This window comes from Furipterus horrens, unplaced genomic scaffold (genome assembly GCF_987537825.1).
Source record: "Furipterus horrens unplaced genomic scaffold, mFurHor1.1.pri manual_scaffold_8, whole genome shotgun sequence".
Lineage (NCBI taxonomy): Eukaryota > Metazoa > Chordata > Mammalia > Chiroptera > Furipteridae > Furipterus > Furipterus horrens.
Genome location: NW_028327178.1, coordinates 86,507,212 through 86,525,899, shown reverse-complemented (window position 1 = coordinate 86,525,899; position 18,688 = coordinate 86,507,212). Strand labels below are relative to the sequence as shown.

At 49.4% G+C, this 18,688-nt stretch overlaps 1 protein-coding gene across 4 annotated transcripts in view; it reads left to right on the top strand.

Moving 5' to 3' along the window:
* SMOX (spermine oxidase) overlaps positions 1–16,783 on the top strand; it is a 34,579-nt gene extending 17,796 nt beyond the window's left edge. For 2 of the 4 annotated variants that reach the window (XM_090286082.1, XM_090286083.1), the window contains exons 2-8: positions 5,066–5,299; positions 7,509–7,735; positions 12,087–12,260; positions 12,417–13,176; positions 13,855–14,015; positions 15,754–15,843; positions 16,297–16,783. In XM_090286082.1, coding sequence (XP_090142208.1) covers positions 5,092–5,299; positions 7,509–7,735; positions 12,087–12,260; positions 12,417–13,176; positions 13,855–14,015; positions 15,754–15,843; positions 16,297–16,434 — 1,758 coding nt within the window. In that variant the 5' untranslated portion in view covers positions 5,066–5,091 and the 3' untranslated portion in view covers positions 16,435–16,783. The remainder of the gene's footprint in view (positions 1–5,065; positions 5,300–7,508; positions 7,736–12,086; positions 12,261–12,416; positions 13,177–13,854; positions 14,016–15,753; positions 15,844–16,296) is intronic. The other 2 variants (XM_090286085.1, XM_090286084.1) reach the window with 2 other exon arrangements.
* The last annotated feature ends 1,905 nt before the right edge of the window (positions 16,784–18,688 follow it).

Below are 18,688 nucleotides of genomic sequence, written 5' to 3'. Positions count from 1 at the left end.
TCACTCTGGAATAATAGGCAACGGGATTTGCTGAGGGTAAGATGCCCAAGCTTTGAGAATAGGCAGGGACCAGGTGGTGGTGGTTGCAGACAGAACCGGTATAAGAAACTCACATTTCCAGGGTGTTTGTTGCTTCAGGAAACATCAGAGGAGTAGGCCTTACTGGTGGTTCAAGTAACAGGCAACCGAGCAGCCACACAGCTGCACACCCACTGCGCCCTGCACGAGGGTGTACATACAAGAGAACCGAGAGCCAGCTTCGCTGATGTGTGCGGCAGGATGTTTCCCATGGGCCTTCAGCTGGGCTGCGCTGGGGATGCTCAAGGCTTTGGTGAAGTTGGGGTATGTGTGTATGTTTGAGGGATGTGAGTGAAAACTGAACCCAGAAAGATCAGCTAGGACCAGAGGGTCAAGGGCTAAGGCCTTCCATCTCTGGTACATCACAGGTGCTCATTGAATGGGTAGATTTTATTCCTGGTTAATGAGAGGCCTGGCCATGCTTCTCTTTGAGACAGCTGAGCAATTCTGCAGGAGTGAAGGTCGGGGGAGGAGGCAGGCCACCCACCACCGCCTGTGGAAGTTGAAGGTAGAAGCGCCAGTTATTTGGGCTGTGGGGTTAACATGGCTTTTGACCTGATGGATAAGGGCGGGTCTTCCATGAAGGATGCCTTCAGATTTGAGTCTGGGAGCGCATGGCATTCCAGTGGTTTTAACCATCAAGGGGAAAGTGTAAGGAGGTGTGTGCTGCCCCCGGCTCACTTCTGGGCCTTTCCAAGAGTGGATGGGCAGGGTCAGATGTGGGAGGCTGGGGCTAAATCACGTCTCCATCACTTGACAATTAAAAGGCAGTTCTTGAAGGGTAAATCTCAGGGTGACAAATGAAACTGGTGAGGATATTGAGAGGGGGTGGGGATGTGGACACATGCTTGGCTGCTAGTGCCTGTCCTCATTGGCTGGTCTCCTAGTCTCCATCCATTTTTGTTGGTGACCCTGCCATGGGACAGGGTTTTTCTTCCCTGTTTTCACTCTCTACCCCCTGCTACCCCCCTTCCAGTTTGGCTTCTTAGGCAGGTCAGTCTGGGCGGGCAGTGTTGGCTCTAGGAAGCAGGGGGAGGTGGCAGCCCGCAGGGCAGAATGGGAAGAAAGATCAGGGGAGAGGAGGGTGGGGCAGTGGGGCATCTTGAATGGCAGTGAGACATTCATGCAGAGTCTGGCCTGATTTCTTGAAGCTTACCACGCTTGGGGTCCCCAGGCTGCCACCCCCATTTCGCCATGCAAACAGGAACAAGAAGGCAAGTGCTGCTGCCTTGTGCCTCCTGCCTCTCTCGTCCCCACGCCTCCTCCGCCTCCCCCTCCTCCTCCCTGCCTGGCTGAGCCAGCACTTTTCTTCTCTCCTTTATCTGCTTGAAAAGTACAGGGTGTCCTGTTTCTCCTGTGCATGCAGATCAAAGAGCGGATGTTATTTATTTATTTATTTATCTATCCCTCCAAGTCTAGAGAAGGGCGGGCAGGCACTGAGGAGCATTAAGTGATTCTTCTTCCTCAATATACCATTTTCTCATAAAACTAGAGCATCATTTGAAGGGGAAAGATGACACAAACCAGTGGAAAGCAAGTTGCTTCCACCATCCCTGAACAGATAACAGAGCACCTGAAGGACCAGGTCAGCATTTAGCTGAGGGCCCAGCATATAGTATGTGTCCCCTGCACATGGATTCTAGGGGGTGTTGGTGCCAAAGGCAGATATGGGGCACGGAGCACCGATTCCTTATCTCTCTGCCCTCTGTGGGCTGTGCGAGTGGCTTCTCTGGCTTCTTGGGGGCTCCAGGGTTGACGGGCGCTTCTGGAATTAGCTGTGAGAGTCAGGGGTATAGGTGACCTTTATGGCTCCACTTACCTGCTTCCACTATTGTACCCCATATGTGATATCTCTCTGAGTTCAAGGTCTCTGACACTTGGGAATTCAGGATTCTTTTCATTTTAAACATTTATTTATTTATGTATTTATTATCCTCACCTGGACATTTTTTTCCACTGCTTTGAGAGCGAGAGAGAGACATTGATGTAACAGAGAAACATCGATTGGCTGCTTCTTGTACTTCTTGTAGTCTCCTCTAACCCATAACCTACGTATGTGCTCTGACCGGGAATTGAACCCTTAGTTTTTCGATGTACGGCACCATGATGTTCCAACCAGCTGAGCCACACTGAGCCACACTGAGCCACACCAGCCAGGACTCTTTCTGAGTTCATTTTAAAGGCAAGCTGCCCACCTATACTTCTCACAATCTGTCCATTCCTAAACCTGGTCCCAAAGGCAGTCTACTCATAATTCAGCTACAGAACTTGCAAATGATTTTCACACATGGAAAATCATGAAAATGATGACAATCTTCTGACATTCACATGGGGCCTTATTTGACGGTCACAACAATATAGTGAGGACAAGCTGGCCACTTCAGAGCGAAGGAAGTTCAGGTAGCTGGCTGGGAAGGTGCTGCTGCCCCAAGCATTCTTTCCCTAGACCTGCTTCCCAAGGTAGCAGCTTATTTTGACCTGGGTTTTTAGGTGTAGTGCCCCAGGGAGCCTGGGGAGGTTCTGTGATGAGACTTCAGTGGGGGTGGGTCCCCTGGTTTCATCCCAGCCGCACTCTGGGCCCCACAGGAGCTTTTTGAGAAGGGGTTCCACCAGTAAGATTTAAGAACAACTGCATTGATCCTACCCTTTTATTATATAAAAGAGGTTGGTTTTTTTGGGGGGGGGCAGTGGCCTAGGGCTGGTGATGGAGACAGAGGCCCAGAAACAAGCATGCAGGCAGAGCCCCCCAGCCCTGGGGAACTGGGGCGTGGGAGCAGGGAGAGCAGCAGAGCCACATCATATCGCATCGTGGCTGGGTGTCAGGCAGTGGCGGTGGCAGCGGCAGCTCCCAGCACCCGGTGTGTTTACAGTCCTGCTGGCTGCCGTGGCATGGGGTGTAGGCAGCCACACCTTCACCTCTAGATTTACTTCCCTTGAGGAGAACCTGGGGGAGGGACCAGGAGGGGAGGAAAGGACTCAAGCCAGCCCTACCCCCTTGTGGCTGGACAGAACATCAGGAGAGGATTCGGGGAAGTAGGAGGTGGTGGAGGGACAAAAGAAAGACTAAAGGAGGAGGGAGGTGGAGTGGGAGAGCTGAGACACGGCTGTCCCCGGGAAGGGGGCGGGGCACCAGTCTGGGCTGCAGGGCCCCTCCTTGGAGCTCTGGGCCTTGGGCACCACCTTCTGGCCCTCTGGGGAATCATTTATGCACCCAGCTGACCTGGGCCTGGGGGCTTTGGAGGGCATTTGGGCCCGCCCATGCCCAAGTGTGGTGTGGGCAGGTGGAGTGGATAGGGGGAGGTGTGAGGAGCAGCTTCTCAGTCTGAGCATTTTGAGAAAAAGACCCCTTTACTAGACCTTGAGATGTGTAGAGAAGGAAGTCAGTGTGCCAACTTTTATTTTTTTGTAGGGAGCCAAGAATGGATATCTGAGTGGTTACTGAGGCGCACACACACACTTCCAGTGACTGGCACAAAGGCTAAGTGTCCAACTCTGTGCATCCTTAGATATACATTGTAACCACCATCCAGACCAAGATACATATTCCTCCACTCCAGAAAGTTCTCTCCTGATTCTTTTCAGTCTCCCTCCCCTCTTTTCTCTTTTGTAATCACAGATTGATTTGACCTCTTCGTGAACTTCAGGTGAATGGAATCATAGAGTAAGAGCTCTTTTATCTCTGACTTCTTTTGCTCAGTGTACTGCTGAGATTATTGCTGAGAACGATTCCCTTGCATGGATGTTATACATAGCACAATAAATTTATCTATTGTCCTGTGGATGGACCTTTAGGTTGCTTCTGGGCTTTGGCTATTATGAATAAAGCTGCTATAAACATTATTTAGCATAGCTAATTGGTGGAATATGCCACATTAGGTATGCATAACAGCTTTTCCGACGCCCAGCAGCCACCTTCCACCCATGTTTGCTCCCTGTTGTTAGGTCCTGGATGCTGTTAGGATCTGTAATTTCTGCCACTGAAGCCTCAGCAAAGGCAACTGGAATCTAAGTTGCTTGGGTGAGGGAAGGAACAGGGACAGAATTAGAGCTGAGTGGCCTCCATGGACACCTTCAGACTTTTGTGATCACTCTGGTAATAGAAAAGTGGCCTCTCCCAGCCCTTGGGCTAGATTCAGAGACCCCCTTGGCCTCCTAGCCATCAAATCCCTAGCCTGGCGTCTCTGAGCAAGCTGGCTTAGTGTAACTGTCAATTTGATGTCTGGCCTCTGGTGCCATGGGTCCTCACAGTCCACTGTTTCCTGGGCTCCTTGCTGCTTTGTGGTGGCTGAGGGGCTGGGTGGCTGGGGAAAACAACCAGAGGTCTACCCGGAATAGCAGAGGCTCATCCAATATCGGCTTCGTGGCATTTCTGGGGGGAGGGCAATACTGTGTCCTGCCCACCAAATTGCCACTTCATTGAGGCTGTGGAAGACCAACAGAAGTCCTGAGGAGAAGAGAAGGGGTAAGGGAGAGAGGGTCAGGGAAGCGTGAGGCAAGGGAGAGAGAGCAGAGGGCCCAGTGCTGTGTGTGTAAGTATCTGGGGTTGGTGTGAGCATCCTCGGGTTGGTGTGAGCTGAACCACAGCAGCTGTGCTGGGCCCAGCTGGCCCAGGGTCAGCAGTGCCCGAGTCAGTTTCTCTTGACTTTGGCCTTCTTGGTCATCCTCTTCCTGGCTGGCTCCTGTCCCTCAGCCATGGGGAAGAGGTAGTGCCTAACAGGTTTTGGATGGGATTGATGGCTTTCAGGGGTTCAAGATGGACTCTCCTGCTTGCTGGTGGGAGCCCATAATGCACCCTTCTTTCCTTTCTTCTTTGCCGTGTCTCTTCTTTCCTCCCACATCCTTTGGACATGGCCCTTATGTCCAGGTCCTTGAGGAGGACAGGGAGGGCTCGAGGTCTCCCCTTGAGGCCAGGGCCAATGGGTGCCCCTTGGGGCAAATGGGAAGTGAAGGTCTCGTAGGTGAGCTGTGACATCCCTGCTCCCTACAGGTTTCTAGAAGGCGAGTACGGACGGTATGCAAAGTTGTGAATCCAGTGGCGACAGTGCGGATGACCCTCTCAGTCGTGGCCTACGGAGAAGGGGACAGCCTCGTGTGGTGGTGATCGGTGCTGGCTTGGCTGGCCTGGCTGCAGCCAAAGCGCTTCTGGAGCAGGGCTTCACGGATGTCACTGTGCTTGAGGCTTCTAGCCGAATCGGAGGCCGTGTGGAGAGTGTGAAACTCGGTGAGTGCCACCTCTTGTCCCCAAATGCCTTGACCCTGCCCGAAATCTCATTACTTTAGCTTCTTCCCTGGGGTATGTGTTCCATCATGTATGCTGCCTGGATGTTTTCCATAAGCTTCCTTTGCTCCTCTCGGTAGTCCTCTCAGGTAGGCAGGATAGGGTTCTGGTCTCCATTTTTGGAATGTGACCTGGGGTTCACAGTGTTTAGGAGGGGAGGGGGGATACCCAGAACCCAACTCTCTTGGCAGTGGACAGACCAGTTTCTGTTTCACAAGAAGGGGAATTCTGTGAGTTTCTATTAGTCATTAACTTTTGAGTGTGAATTGGTGTATCATGACTGAGAGTTAACTGGGAAAACAGAAGCTCAGGGCAGTGGAGGTGGAAAGGGATTTTGAGCCTCCTTGTGGGTGATGGGCAGGTCTTAGCATTGTCTGGGAAGAGGGTCTGTCCAGGTTGCAGAGAATTGAGGATTCTGGAGAAAGGAGCCAGGTAAGAGACTTTCCCAGGGGTGGCCACATTATGCCAGGGTTCCTAAAAGATGGGGAATTGCCTGAAATGCAGCTGGGGGCCCGGACTTCCTAGCCAGGGGCTCTGACCATTGAGAGGTTGAGCAAGTAGGAACTGTGAACTGTGGGCTGCATTGACCATAGGATTTTGTGTTTGTTCCCTCATGGGCAGAGAGGCCAAGCAGATTCTGTGTGCCCATTTTTGATGGATGGGGCAAGAGAAATAGGTGGTCAGGCTTAGAATAAGCAGAGGTTGAGGACACATGGGGACCTTCTCTCTTCTTTCAGAGACTTTGATCACACTAAGGGTCTTCCCCTGTGGCATTTACTGGATGGCATATGTGAAGTTGTACTTGCCTTAACCTGGCATGCACAGGACAGTGTGTCAGCAGTAAGGATGAAATTGCCATCCAAGGCATTTGTAAACATGGGGACATCCAGCAGGGGAGCATGGGATTCTTTGTTTTACAACTGATTGGCTTGCCTGGTCTCTCAGAGAAGGGGCACCTCATTTGTGGTTCTTGAGTTTTGACAAGACACTTAGGGTCTGACATGGAAGCAGGAGACGCGAGAACAAAATAGCCCAGTTTCAGTGGTAGCTGACGGCTGAGACAAGTTGTGCAGTGAAATGATGGTACAGGCAGTGAGGAGGGAGAGATGGGGCTTCAGGAGGTTGAGAGGATGCACAATCCAGCAGGAAGCCTTCCTCAGGGGAGGGAGGCTGAGTGGGTCTCGAGTGTGGGGGGAGTTGGGTAGTAGTGAGAAGGATGAGGCAGTACTTGTGGAATGATGTCTGTGAGGAACACCAAGGCAGACCTGCCAGGAGAGTGGAGAACATGTCTAGGCAAGGGCATACATGAGTGTGTTGTGTATGCAGACACCAGGGCTGAAAGCCCAGGCAGCAGTTAGACTTGTTGCAGTGTGAGATGGTAGCTGTGAATATTAGTAGTAAGAGCAAGGGTCAAGAGTGAGAGGCCCCAAGGACACTGAAGGGTGGGATGTGTAGATCTGAAGATAGTAACTGGTACCCTTTGGATGCAGGGGTGTAGCAAGGATAACATAGGCAGAGGAGCATGTGGGAGAGGGCAGAAAATGTCCTCAGATTGGGGCCTGCTCTGGGTTGCCCTACCTCCTGGCAGAGCCTGGGGAGTAGGGGTGGGACACTGATCTTGCAGTGCTCCCCTTGTTCCTGCTGTGTTGAATGTCTGGAGCCTGGACGTCACTCCCAGTGGCTGTGTGACTTGGAGCTCCCTACCGTGCCATGGGGAGGGTCCTCAGGTTTACTAGGGTCTCCAGGATGCTGCCCCCCTTCTGCTCCTGTTGGGAGCTCAAACCATTCAAGATTCTTTGGGCAGCCCCAAGCCTGAGGCTCTAAAGGAGGATTAGTAATAAATGCCCCCAGTGCCCATCAGGAACCCACTGGGTTCTCAGATTTTGGTGCCCTCTGGCCTGCCCACTTCTAATTATTCCAGTGCAGTGACTCTGGGGAAAATTACTGAGTCATTTGGGTGGCAGTTATCTCAGTTATAAGTGGAATCTATTCACTGAAAACTTTGGTTGGTTGCTAGAGGGGAACCCTAATCCCTATTCTGCTCTATTGTGGAGGTAGAATGATCTTCCTGGAGGAAGGAGGGTGAGGCAGTGTTCTAGCCCTCTCCGAAGAAGCTCCCTCCCCTCTAAGAGCCTATTGTTGTCATCATCAGGACACGCCACCTTTGAGCTGGGAGCCACCTGGATCCATGGCTCCCAGGGGAATCCTGTCTATCATCTAGCAGAAGCTAATGGCCTTCTGGAAGAGACAACTGATGGAGAGCGCAGCGTGGGCCGCATCAGCCTCTACTCCAAGAATGGCGTGGCTTGCTACCTTACCAACCGTGGCCGCAGGATCCCCAAGGACGTGGTTGAGGAATTCAGCGATTTATACAACGAGGTGAGGTGTAGAAGGGCAGCTAGGCATAGAGTATGGGGGCAGGGGGCATCTTGGCAGTGTGGAGGGAGTCTAAGATCCTGATCATGTCCTTGCACACTCTCTGGGCCCCGCATTTGGAACATCAGGACAATTTGTGGATAGAATGAAGATGATGAGTAGAGAAATACTAGGTAAGAGATTATTGGTACACATGACTAAATATTTCTCCAGAAAGGCTATAAACATCTTTTATTAGATTTAATACTAGGTACTTAGGTGGTGATTATTGTTATTGCTTTTGAATACTCTTGTAAATGGTAATTTAAAGAAATGTTATTTTCTACTTGTTCCTGGTGTATAGAACTATAACTGATTTATGTATATATATATATATATATATATATATATATATATATATTTTTTTTTTTAGTTACCTTGGTAAATAATTATTTTAATTCTAATACTATATTTATTTATTTGTTTGTTTGTTTGTTTTTGTTTTTAACTTTTATTTATTTATTTTTTTCCTTTTATTTTTTGGTTTTTCAATTACAGTTGTCCCATTTTTCCCCCTAATACTGTATTTATTAATATGTTATATTAATTTATATTATAATAATGTTTTGGAATTTTATGTATCTAATTCTATACAAAAAGTGAGATTTGTTTTCCCTTTCTAATCCTCAGACCAGCATTGTCTAATAGAACTTCCCACAATAATGGAGATGTTTTATACCTATACTATCCAGTATTGTAGTCACTAGCAACATGTGGCTCTTGAACTCTTGCAATGTAGGTAGAGAAACTGAGTATTTAATTTAATTTAATTTTAAATTGCTACAGGTGTCTAGTGGCTACTGTATTGGATAGCATAGCCTAAGACTTTATTTTTCTTGCCTTGTTGCATTAGCCAGTATCTTCAATACAATGTTGGCATGTATCCTTGTCTTATTTAGCTTTTTAAAAATATGTTACTATTTTTAGTATCTTTCAGCGGTGCTGTGAACTGCACTGGACAAGCAAGGTAAAATGTAGGACCTGCCTTCTGATACCTTGTCATTTATAGTATAAAAGATCCTTTACTCCAGCTCTATAAATTGGTCAAAACAAAACAAAACAAAACAAAAAACAAATCCAAAACAATTTTACATTTTCTATGTTTCTTGGGCATGGGAATGGAGAAATGACTCTTGTTTTGGGGTAGTCCCTGCTCACACTGAGACTGGCTTAGTGTGTGCGCACCCACAAATATGTTGTATACAATCCCATGGTATTGTGTGTTTTCATGCATGTACAAAGAGACTGAATTATTAATGAGTAGATAAGAACTAGTATTCTTCAAAATGGAACTTCCTGGTCTACTAGGAATCAGTCATGCTTTGATTCTCAGGCTATTTGAGTGTTTCAAGCATGGATGCCTCTTGCGAATGACCCTGAGGGTCCATGACTTGTTCTTTTACGTGTTCTTAGAAGTAGATTATTGCCAACTTCTGCTTATGGGTTTGATTTTTGAAAACCAAGAGTGTGAGTTGTAGAAAGAAGATTGATTCGGTGGGTTATCAGTCTGGGTGGTGATGCTTTGGACCTGAAGGAAAAGGTGTTAACCATGAGGTCCAGAAATAGATTTTCTTGTGTGGCTGTTAACCAATGCTGGAGGCCATTCTAAAGAGGTGTCATCTAAGCATGTGAAGCCCTGCCTGAGGGTGGTTTAGTAACAAATATGCAGGTTCCCTCCAAAGCTGATAACTTTGAAGGGCTTCTCATTTGAATTCATTATATTTGTTAACAAATAAATGAGTTTCAATAGTATCATAGAGCTTACTCTCTGGAGTGAGACTTATCTTGATTCAAATATTAGTTCTACCATTTATTAGCTGTCTATTCTCCAGCAGTTATATAACCTCTCTGAGCCTTACATTCCTCATCTGTAAAATGGACATAGTTATACCTACTACATAGTGTCATGAGGATTAAATGAAATTCTGATGAAAAGGACTTAATGAGAATTGGGATATTAGCTGTTATAGGCTTGTCTCATTTCCCCTGGGTCACATTGGGAAGATGTCATTTAACCCAGGTTGGAGACTGTACGCATATGAAAAACCCATGTTCCGTTAAGTCTGTCTTAGTTGGTGATTGACAGAGAGAGTCACATATACAGACTAAATTTGCTACTCCTCAGCTGGGCATTTTGGCCTCTAGTCCACATAAGTGTCTTATGACTGAAGGGAGGAAAAAATAAACAATTTAACTCATTTACTTCTTCATATTTTCTACTTTAGAGACATGTTTAATTCATTTTTCTATCTCATGTGGCAGCCTTTTCCTTCAATGCAATGGTTGGTGGTGGCCGATGCCACCCTCCTTCCTCCGCTCTGCAGCCCAAGGATCTGTGCCAGGGCTGGGTTAAAGGGCAGATGTCATTCCAATGAATGTGTGCTTCAGGAGGGGAAATACACCATTCATCAGCACCAGCCACAGATGTTTGGTCAAGGAGTCTGAATTTGCCAGTGTTCTGGGAGGGAGAGAGGGTGTGTGGTCGTGCCCAGAAGCCTTCAGTGATGCCAGGGCCTTGGATAAAGTTCAGAGTGCTTGACAAGACCCTTAGTCCTTCATGCCCCAGCCCCTGCCTGCCTTTCTGAAGTCATCTCTTGCAACTTTCTCTTTCCTCGCTGCTCACATCAGCAACATTGAATCACTTTGAACACAATGCATCTTACATTCTCTCTCTCCCCTTGTTCCTCTCTTTAATCTTTGAGTATGCTGTTCCTTTTGCCTGAAACACTTTTCCTCTCCCTCCCACTGCCATCCTGGCTATCTCCTGACTGTCCTAGGTTGCCTGGGGTGATCTCACAACCCCTGGGCTCTTTCCCGTCATAGCGCGTTTTGTGATGCCTCCCAAACTTGAGTGAGGACAGAGGATCAGGGGTATGTCCATCTGGTTCACTTTTACAACCTGTGTCTGGCAAAGAACCCAGTAAATGTTTGTTGATGAATGTGGGGGCTTGGACCTTCCTTTTGGGGAATCCCATGTCTGATCCAGGGCTGGCTTCCTTTCCTCAGGAAGACCTGCCCAGTGTCTGGTAGGGGTGATATGCCAGGCAGGCAGGGAGGGCAGCGCGACCTACCCAAGGGATCATTCATTTCTTTCTGTTGCTGAGACATGGGTTGAAGTTCTTAACAAAATATGCCTATGGAATGCATTTCCATTCTTTGGCACACTGGGGCCTCCCTGCCCTCCATATGCCCTGCCCCACCACAGCAATCTTTTAAACCTGAGTCTGAGTCCTACAGTAAAGGGAGCACCTTGTGTGGATCAGAGCAGGGCTAGGCAGCATCTGCTGGGAGATCAGACTTCAGAGCTCCTTCTGCTCCCTCTCAAAACACTGGCCAGGCCCTGACCAGCGTGGCTCAGTTGGTTGGAGCATTGTCCCGAAGACTGAAAAGCTGCAGGCTCAATTCCCTGCCAGAGCACATACTCAGGTTGCAGGTTCAATCACCAGTTGGGGTGTGTATGAGAGGCAACTGATCAATGTTCTCTCACATCAGTGTTTCTCTCTCTCACCCTGGCTGGTGTGGCTCAGTTGATTGGGTGTGGGCCTGCAAACCAAAGGGTCACTGTTTTGATTCCCAGTCAGGGCACGTGTCTGGGTTGTGGGCCAGGTCCCCAGTTGGGGGCGTGCAAAAATCAACCACATATTGATGTTTCTCTCCCTGTCTTTCTCTCTCCCTTCCCCTCTCTCTAAACATAAATAAATAAAATCTTTAAAAAAATAGTTCCTCTCCTCACTTTTCTGCCTCCCTAAAAGCAATGAAAAAATGTTCTCGGGTAAGAATTAAAAAAATAAAAAAACCAGACACATTGGCAGGCCACCACTGCAGACTGCCCTCTTGAGTGAAAGCGAAGCAGATATGCTTAGGCAGAGGTGGCAGGGAAAGGGTTTGTGCATTTGGCTCTTGGAAAAGGGAGATGTATGCAGGTCTGGGTTTTAAAGTGGTAGGCTGCTTGGCCATGGAGATCCCGTGAGGAGCAGTTCCTTTCCCACACACTGTACAGGCACCAAACATCTTACTTTTCTCAGCAAGGGCCCAGCAACAGAGACTCCAGGGCCCATCCTGCCTCCCTCGCAGGCCCAGGCAGCCTTAGAGGGTAGTGTCTGGAGGAGGCTGGTTGCCCATGGGAGCTTGCCATCCTCAACCCATGACCCTGTTGAGTCTCAGTGCCACATTGAGCACCACAGTGATGCACCAAGGAAAGAGGGGTCGTAGGCTTGGTATATCTGGGGTCATCTGGGAAGTACTGGGGCCCTTCGGTCTGAGATGAAGGTGAGATGAGGAGCATGTTTTCAGTCTCCTCGGGTCTCTCTGGCAGGTCTATAACTTGACCCAGGAGTTCTTCCGGCATGGTAAACCAGTCAATGCTGAGAGTCAGAACAGCGTGGGGGTGTTCACCCGGGATGAGGTGCGCAACCGTATCAGGGATGACCCTGACGACACGGAGGACACCAAGCGCCTGAAGCTCGCCATGATCCAGCAGTACCTGAAGGTATCATTATCTGGGAGCTTAGCTGAGAACAGTGCCAGAGTAAGGAAGATCGTTCTGGGGAATCTGGGTCCTAGGAGGCCATGCTGTTCTGAGGTCATGTTCTGACCCCTGCCCAGCACTGCGTGTCACCTGGCTTCTCTCTGGTTCTTTCCACAGGTGGAGAGCTGTGAGAGTGGCTCACACAGCATGGATGACGTGTCCCTGAGTGCCTTTGGGGAGTGGACAGAGATCCCTGGCGCCCACCACATCATCCCCTCAGGCTTCATGCGGGTTGTGGAGCTGCTGGCGGAGGGCATCCCGGCCCACGTCATCCAGCTGGGGAAACCCGTCCGCTGCGTGCACTGGGACCAGGCCTCGGGCCGCCCCCGGGGTCCTGAGATTGAGCCCCGTGGCGACGGTGACCACAATCACAACGCCAGGGAGGGTGGCCAGGGTGGAGGGGAGCCCCGGGGCGATGGGCGGGACGAGGACGAGCAGTGGCCTGTGCTGGTGGAGTGCGAGGACTGCGAGGTGATCCCGGCAGACCACGTCATCGTGACCTTGTCACTGGGCGTGCTCAAGAAGCAGCATGCCAGCTTCTTCCGGCCAGGCCTGCCCACCGAGAAGGTGGCTGCCATCCACCGCCTGGGCATCGGCACCACCGACAAGATCTTTCTGGAATTCGAGGAGCCCTTCTGGGGCCCTGAGTGCAATAGCCTGCAATTTGTGTGGGAGGACGAGGCGGAGAGCCGCCCCATCACCTACCCTCCCGAGCTCTGGTACCGCAAGATCTGCGGCTTTGACGTCCTTTACCCGCCCGAGCGCTACGGCCACGTGCTGAGCGGCTGGATCTGCGGGGAGGAGGCCCTCGTCATGGAGAAGTGTGATGACGAGGCGGTGGCCGAGATCTGCACAGAGATGCTGCGGCAGTTCACAGGTGCGGCTCTGCGCCACCACTGTGCACTTCTACCTGCCTCTCTCCAGCCACCTGCCGCCCTCTGCCAGACCCCCCAGAATCCCACGAACCGTGTGGGAGCTCTCCCCTGGGCAGATTATGAAAGAGGTGGTACGGTCACTGGGAGGGCTGCCACCGGGTGCCACGTCTCAGCCTCGGGCTCCTAACGTTGCAGGCTCTCGCCTCTCTGGAGCTCCAGACACTCAAAACCATAGACTCCGTGTTTCTTCTCCCTCAGGGCTGAAGGTAATGACTGGGCTGTCACCGCAAAGCCTCAGATTGCCCATATCCACTTGTTGCTTTGCTAAGAGATGGATTTTTGTTTCATTGCTGGATTCTTTTGGTTGAACATCTTTCATCCACTGTCCCTGGGAAGGCTCACAAGAATCCCTGAAGTTGGAAGGAAACATTATTTAGAATGTTTTTCGGATAGGAAAATTAAGGCCCAGGGAGATGAGGTGTTTTGCTGGGGTCACAAGGAGGTGTGAGGGGTGCACAGCTTGAACCTCAGCCTCCCTCCTCCTCCGTCCTCCTGACCTCTCCATGGCGGCCTGGCCCACTTGGGAGCTGGAGGTGGATGGGAGCGCTCTGTTCAGGGCATCTTCTATGTGTGGCTGTTTCTTATCCTCCTTCCTCTTGGCTCTCCCGACTCCCCAACAGGAAACCCCAACATTCCCAAACCTCGGCGAATCCTGCGCTCGGCCTGGGGCAGCAACCCCTACTTCCGAGGCTCCTATTCATACACGCAGGTGGGCTCCAGTGGGGCAGATGTGGAGAAGCTGGCCAAGCCCCTGCCGTACACAGAGAGCTCTAAGACAGCGGTGAGTGTGGGAGTGCTCCGTCTGCGGGGGGGTTGGGGTGAAGAAGGGTCTGGGAGGCGTGGGTGCGCACATTTTGCATGTGTGCTTGGCCAGGGGAGAGGGGAGAAGGGTTGTAGTTACTGAGGAGTACCGAGGTCAGACAGGGATGGAGTACCTCCTATAAGGGAAGAGAAAACAAGAAAGTATGCACTTAACATCTGGAAGAAAAAATGGAATCAAATTGAAATGTTAAACACTTCTGTTGTGAAAACAGTCATTTAGTGCTGTGCTGTCCAACTGGCAGCCATCAGTCACATTCCATTTAATTAATTAAAATATAATAAATTAAAATTGTAGTTCCTCGGTTGCACTAGCCACATTTCAGGTTCAATAAGCCACCTATGGCTGGTGGCTACCTTATTAGGTTATGTGGCTCTGGAACATTTCTCTCATCGTGGAAAGTTCTATTGGACTGAATTGATTCAGTGGAAGTAAGTTTTCACTTTTTGCCTTCAATATGTTTTAGAATATAAATTGAGAATACTTATCCTCTCCCAAATCATATCACCTATATAATAAATAATATGTAAGAAAAAAAAATATGAGAGAAATAATTATATATATTTCCGCTTTATTAAGTGGATTTTGAGTTCCTCCCTGCAAGTATGCACACTCAATAAATGTTAAAGTCCCAACAAAATTAATGTAAAACAATTTTTTGGTGGAATTGGTGCTTCCACTAGCCTCTCTCCATCTGCCAGTGTGGAGTCAACAATCAGCAAGGTGCGTAGTGCCTGGCCGCTGTGCTCAGGTGGAGAGGGGAAAAGGCCCTCACTGCTGCTATAGCCAACAGCTGTGGCTTAAACAAGACAAGTTTACTTCTATCACACCAAGGGAAATCCAGAGTGGGTGTCAGGGCTTCGTATCTTTAGCACCCTGTGCCATCTTCAAGGCCTCCTTGTGGTCCAAGAGGGCTTCAGAGGCTGCTGCTCTCACATTCACATTTTAGGCTGGAAGGCAACAGTGCACTTGAAGCTGGTTGGCCAGAACTTAGTCACATGACTGTTCCAGCTGTGGGAGAGGCAAGGATACATCATTTTTATTCTGGATGGCAGTGGACCTAGTTAAAAATCAGGGCTTTGTTACTGAGGAGAAAGGAGAATGGATGTGGGAGTAGGCAGCTTGCCCTCTGCCATATTACGAGTTCCCCCTTTCAGTTTTACCACCTCCGTGTGTTCCTGTTCAGTGGGTCAGAGCCTCAGTACTCTTAAGTGGGTGGTCCGTGAACCAGCAGCCACAGCATCACATGGGAGCATGTTAGAAATGCAAACTCCCAGCCCACTCCAGGCCTGCCAGGGTCCCCAGTTGCTGCCTTTGCACATGCAGTTTGAGATGCCAGGGGATGAAGTCCAAACTCAAGCTTAAAATGAGATCACTTGTGCTTTGCCTGGACCCCAGCTAGACAGCCTGCATTCTTGAGGTTGAGACCTGGCTGTACCAAAATTGTCACTGTCCCCAGAACAAGGCCTGCCTTGGTACATTTTTGCCCCCACTTTCCTTCTTTCTGAAACATCCTTTGCCTGTTTGTTTACCTAGCATCTTCTAAGAAGTGGCCCAAAGGTCCCGTCCTCTGGGAAGCTTTGTGTGTCTCCCGCAATCATGAACCTCTTTTCTGAGCTCTCAGCCCTTCACCCAAACACCCATCACATCACATATGACACCATTAATAATTGGGTTTCATGTCTGGCTTCCCCACCAGCAAGGAAGCTCCTCAAAGCAGCAGCCTGGTCACCTTTTATCTTCCAAGTGCCCAGAACAGTCCCTGGATCCTAACAGGGGCTCCATAAAGGTTTGTTAAATTACCGCCTAACTTTGTTGAGTGCTTATGTTCTTCCAGGTTCTAAGTGCTTTAGATACATTATTTCACTTAATTCTTCCAACCACCCTTAGAAAGCAGGTGGCACAAACCCATTTTGCAGATGTGAACACTAAAGCTTAGGGAGGTTAAACTGCTTTCCTTGAGTGCCCTGCTAAAAGAGGTGCAATGAGTCTCTGAGGCTGCAGAGCCAGGATTCCTAAAAACATTGGAGCAGACAGAACTGAGGCCTGGTGTTGGGGCAGAAGCAGGGGAAGGTGGCCAGGTGGGGTGGGCAACTCCTCATCCTGTGGAAGCAGCAATACCTGCATATCAGATGCCTGCTCAGTCCTCTGACTTGTAGTATGGATGGGGATTTCTGGGGTAGACAGGTAGCCTCTGGATCTCTCTTGCTCCTCCACCTTCACTTCCCCATCCCATGCCCAGCCCATGCAGGTGCTGTTCTCCGGTGAGGCCACCCATCGCAAGTACTACTCTACCACCCACGGTGCTCTGCTCTCTGGACAGCGTGAAGCCGCTCGTCTCATCGAGATGTACAGAGACCTCTTCCAGCAGGGAACCTGAGGGCCCTTGTTGCTGATGAGCGTGTTCCTTAAAGAACCACTAACTCGTGACTGCCAGCCCTGCCCCTTGATGCCAGCCCTGTTCTCCTAATTTCCTAATCCTCTGTAGAATGGATTTGTATCTTTGGTAGAGCTAGACACCCTGACTGGCTTCAAACCTGGCCCTGTAGCTTTTCCTTTCCTCCATGCCAGGTGGTGACCAGGGTGGGGCCTGTTGATTTACCTCTGTGCTCTGGCCACCGACCTCCCTTGTCTTCCCCTTCACTCCCCTCCTGCCTTGTCATTGTAAGTGCCTTCAATACTTTGCATTTTGGGATAATAAAAGAGGCTTGTCCTTCCTGTGCTCCTCAGCTTCTCTCTTCTACTTTTCTCAGCAGTGTGTGTGTGTGTGTGTGTGTGTGTGTATTATAGTCCCTTTGAGAGGGTGGTGGTGGGAGCCATGGCCTGGCTGTACCCCCAGAAAGGAAGGTCCTTGCCTTTACTGGAAGAGATATTCCCTCGCCCCATTTTGTTTGTGGTGGTTTGCCTTCCTGCTGGAGAGACCCCCCTCAGGGATAAGGGCCCCTCACTGCCTAGCCCCAGTTCCTTAAGAACAGGCCTGGGACTGCCTGGTGGTCCTTTGCTGGACTTTTAAGAGCTTAATTGAGTGATATGGCCACAGGGAGTGAAGGTGAGTTTCATGGGAGGGGACACCTGTTGTGGCTCCATGCCAAACTCAGCTGTGTTAATTATTAACCATTATCACCTGGCCCTGAGGCCCTGGGTCAGGCCCTTGGGTGGCTGCTGTTGACTTTGGGAAAGTGGATAGTCTGGCCATTATTTGGGAAAGGGGATAGCCTAAAGTGTTGCCCACCTGTTGTGTTTCAAGGGTCTACCCCTTATTGGGGGATGGTGGTGGTCTTTTCTCTTTTTACTGAGTGAAGCACACATACACACACGCACATCCCTTACATATATTTAGCCACATACACACACGTACACTCCTACACAGATACATCATCTCAAACCCTTCCCCATACACATCATCTCATTTACACACATATGCATTGACCCTGAGAGAACATTTAGTCATTTTTTTCACTCAAGATTTCTACTGATAGAGTTTGAATTCTATAGAGTTGAGGGGTTGGGTGGTAGAGGAAGTTGTGAAAAGCCAGGTGGGCCCCCTGGTCCAACTCTGGATGAGCTTAGGTTGGGTCTCCTGCTTGGAAGTTCAGGGTACTGCCCTTGATGTGACTCTACATCCTCTCCTCCCTCACCTCAGGTTATGATGGAACTGTCCAACCTGCAAATGCACCTCAACACATGCTTGCCTGAACCCATCTACATGCATACCTACCTGCGTGCACATATCTAACAGGCAGCTTGCTTTGCCAGGATTGATCCACCAGACGTCTTCATGGAGTTTATATTCACCTGATGCATATCTTAAAGATATATAAGTATATTAATTAAAAATATTTTGCACAGAGGATCTATCGATGTGGTTCTTTAAGCTCAAAAGCCATGAAGGCAACGCTGAAACATTTCCCAGACACTGGCCTGCAGTACCATTGCCACTCCTCTCAGCCCCATGGTGGTGGTCTTATGTATCCGTTTCTAGATATAAGTCAATAGAAATGTATTCCCTTCTCTTTCCTTTTTATAGAAAAGTGACAAACTTCATCCTGTCTGCATTTTGCTTGTTTTAGTTAAGATAATGTGTCTTGGAGCTCTTTCCATAATTACTTAAACAGACAATGTAAATTTGGACCTGTCTCCTTCCTGGCCCCAAGTTACTTTATGGGACACACCTTTTATTAATTACACCTTGGGAGGCACTGATCCAGCATGAACCTTCCCCACATCCTGGATTTCCCCCACTAACTGTGATGGGATAGGCAGAGGCTGCCCATCACATAAGAAATGGGGCAGAAGGTCATTAAGTAGAGTCTCCAGATCACAGGTGTAGGAATTTTAAAGGACTCCATGGGGATGAAAAGGCCTGAAATGCTTATGTGGTGACTGCATGTTGGGAGCTTCAGGCGTGGGCCAGAGGGAGGGAGAGAATATTTGCTTATTGCTGACCACCTGCCAGGCAAGATGTCAGTTGTAAATGCTGGGCACTTCTGATTGGACATGGATGACAACTCTGGCCAGGGAGGGCAATTTATCCCCATGGGGAACAAAACCACCCAGGGTTGAGTGACACACCCATTGTCACTCAGGTAGGTGGCGACGCTGAGACTTGAACTGCAGTGTGTCTGAGTCTGCAG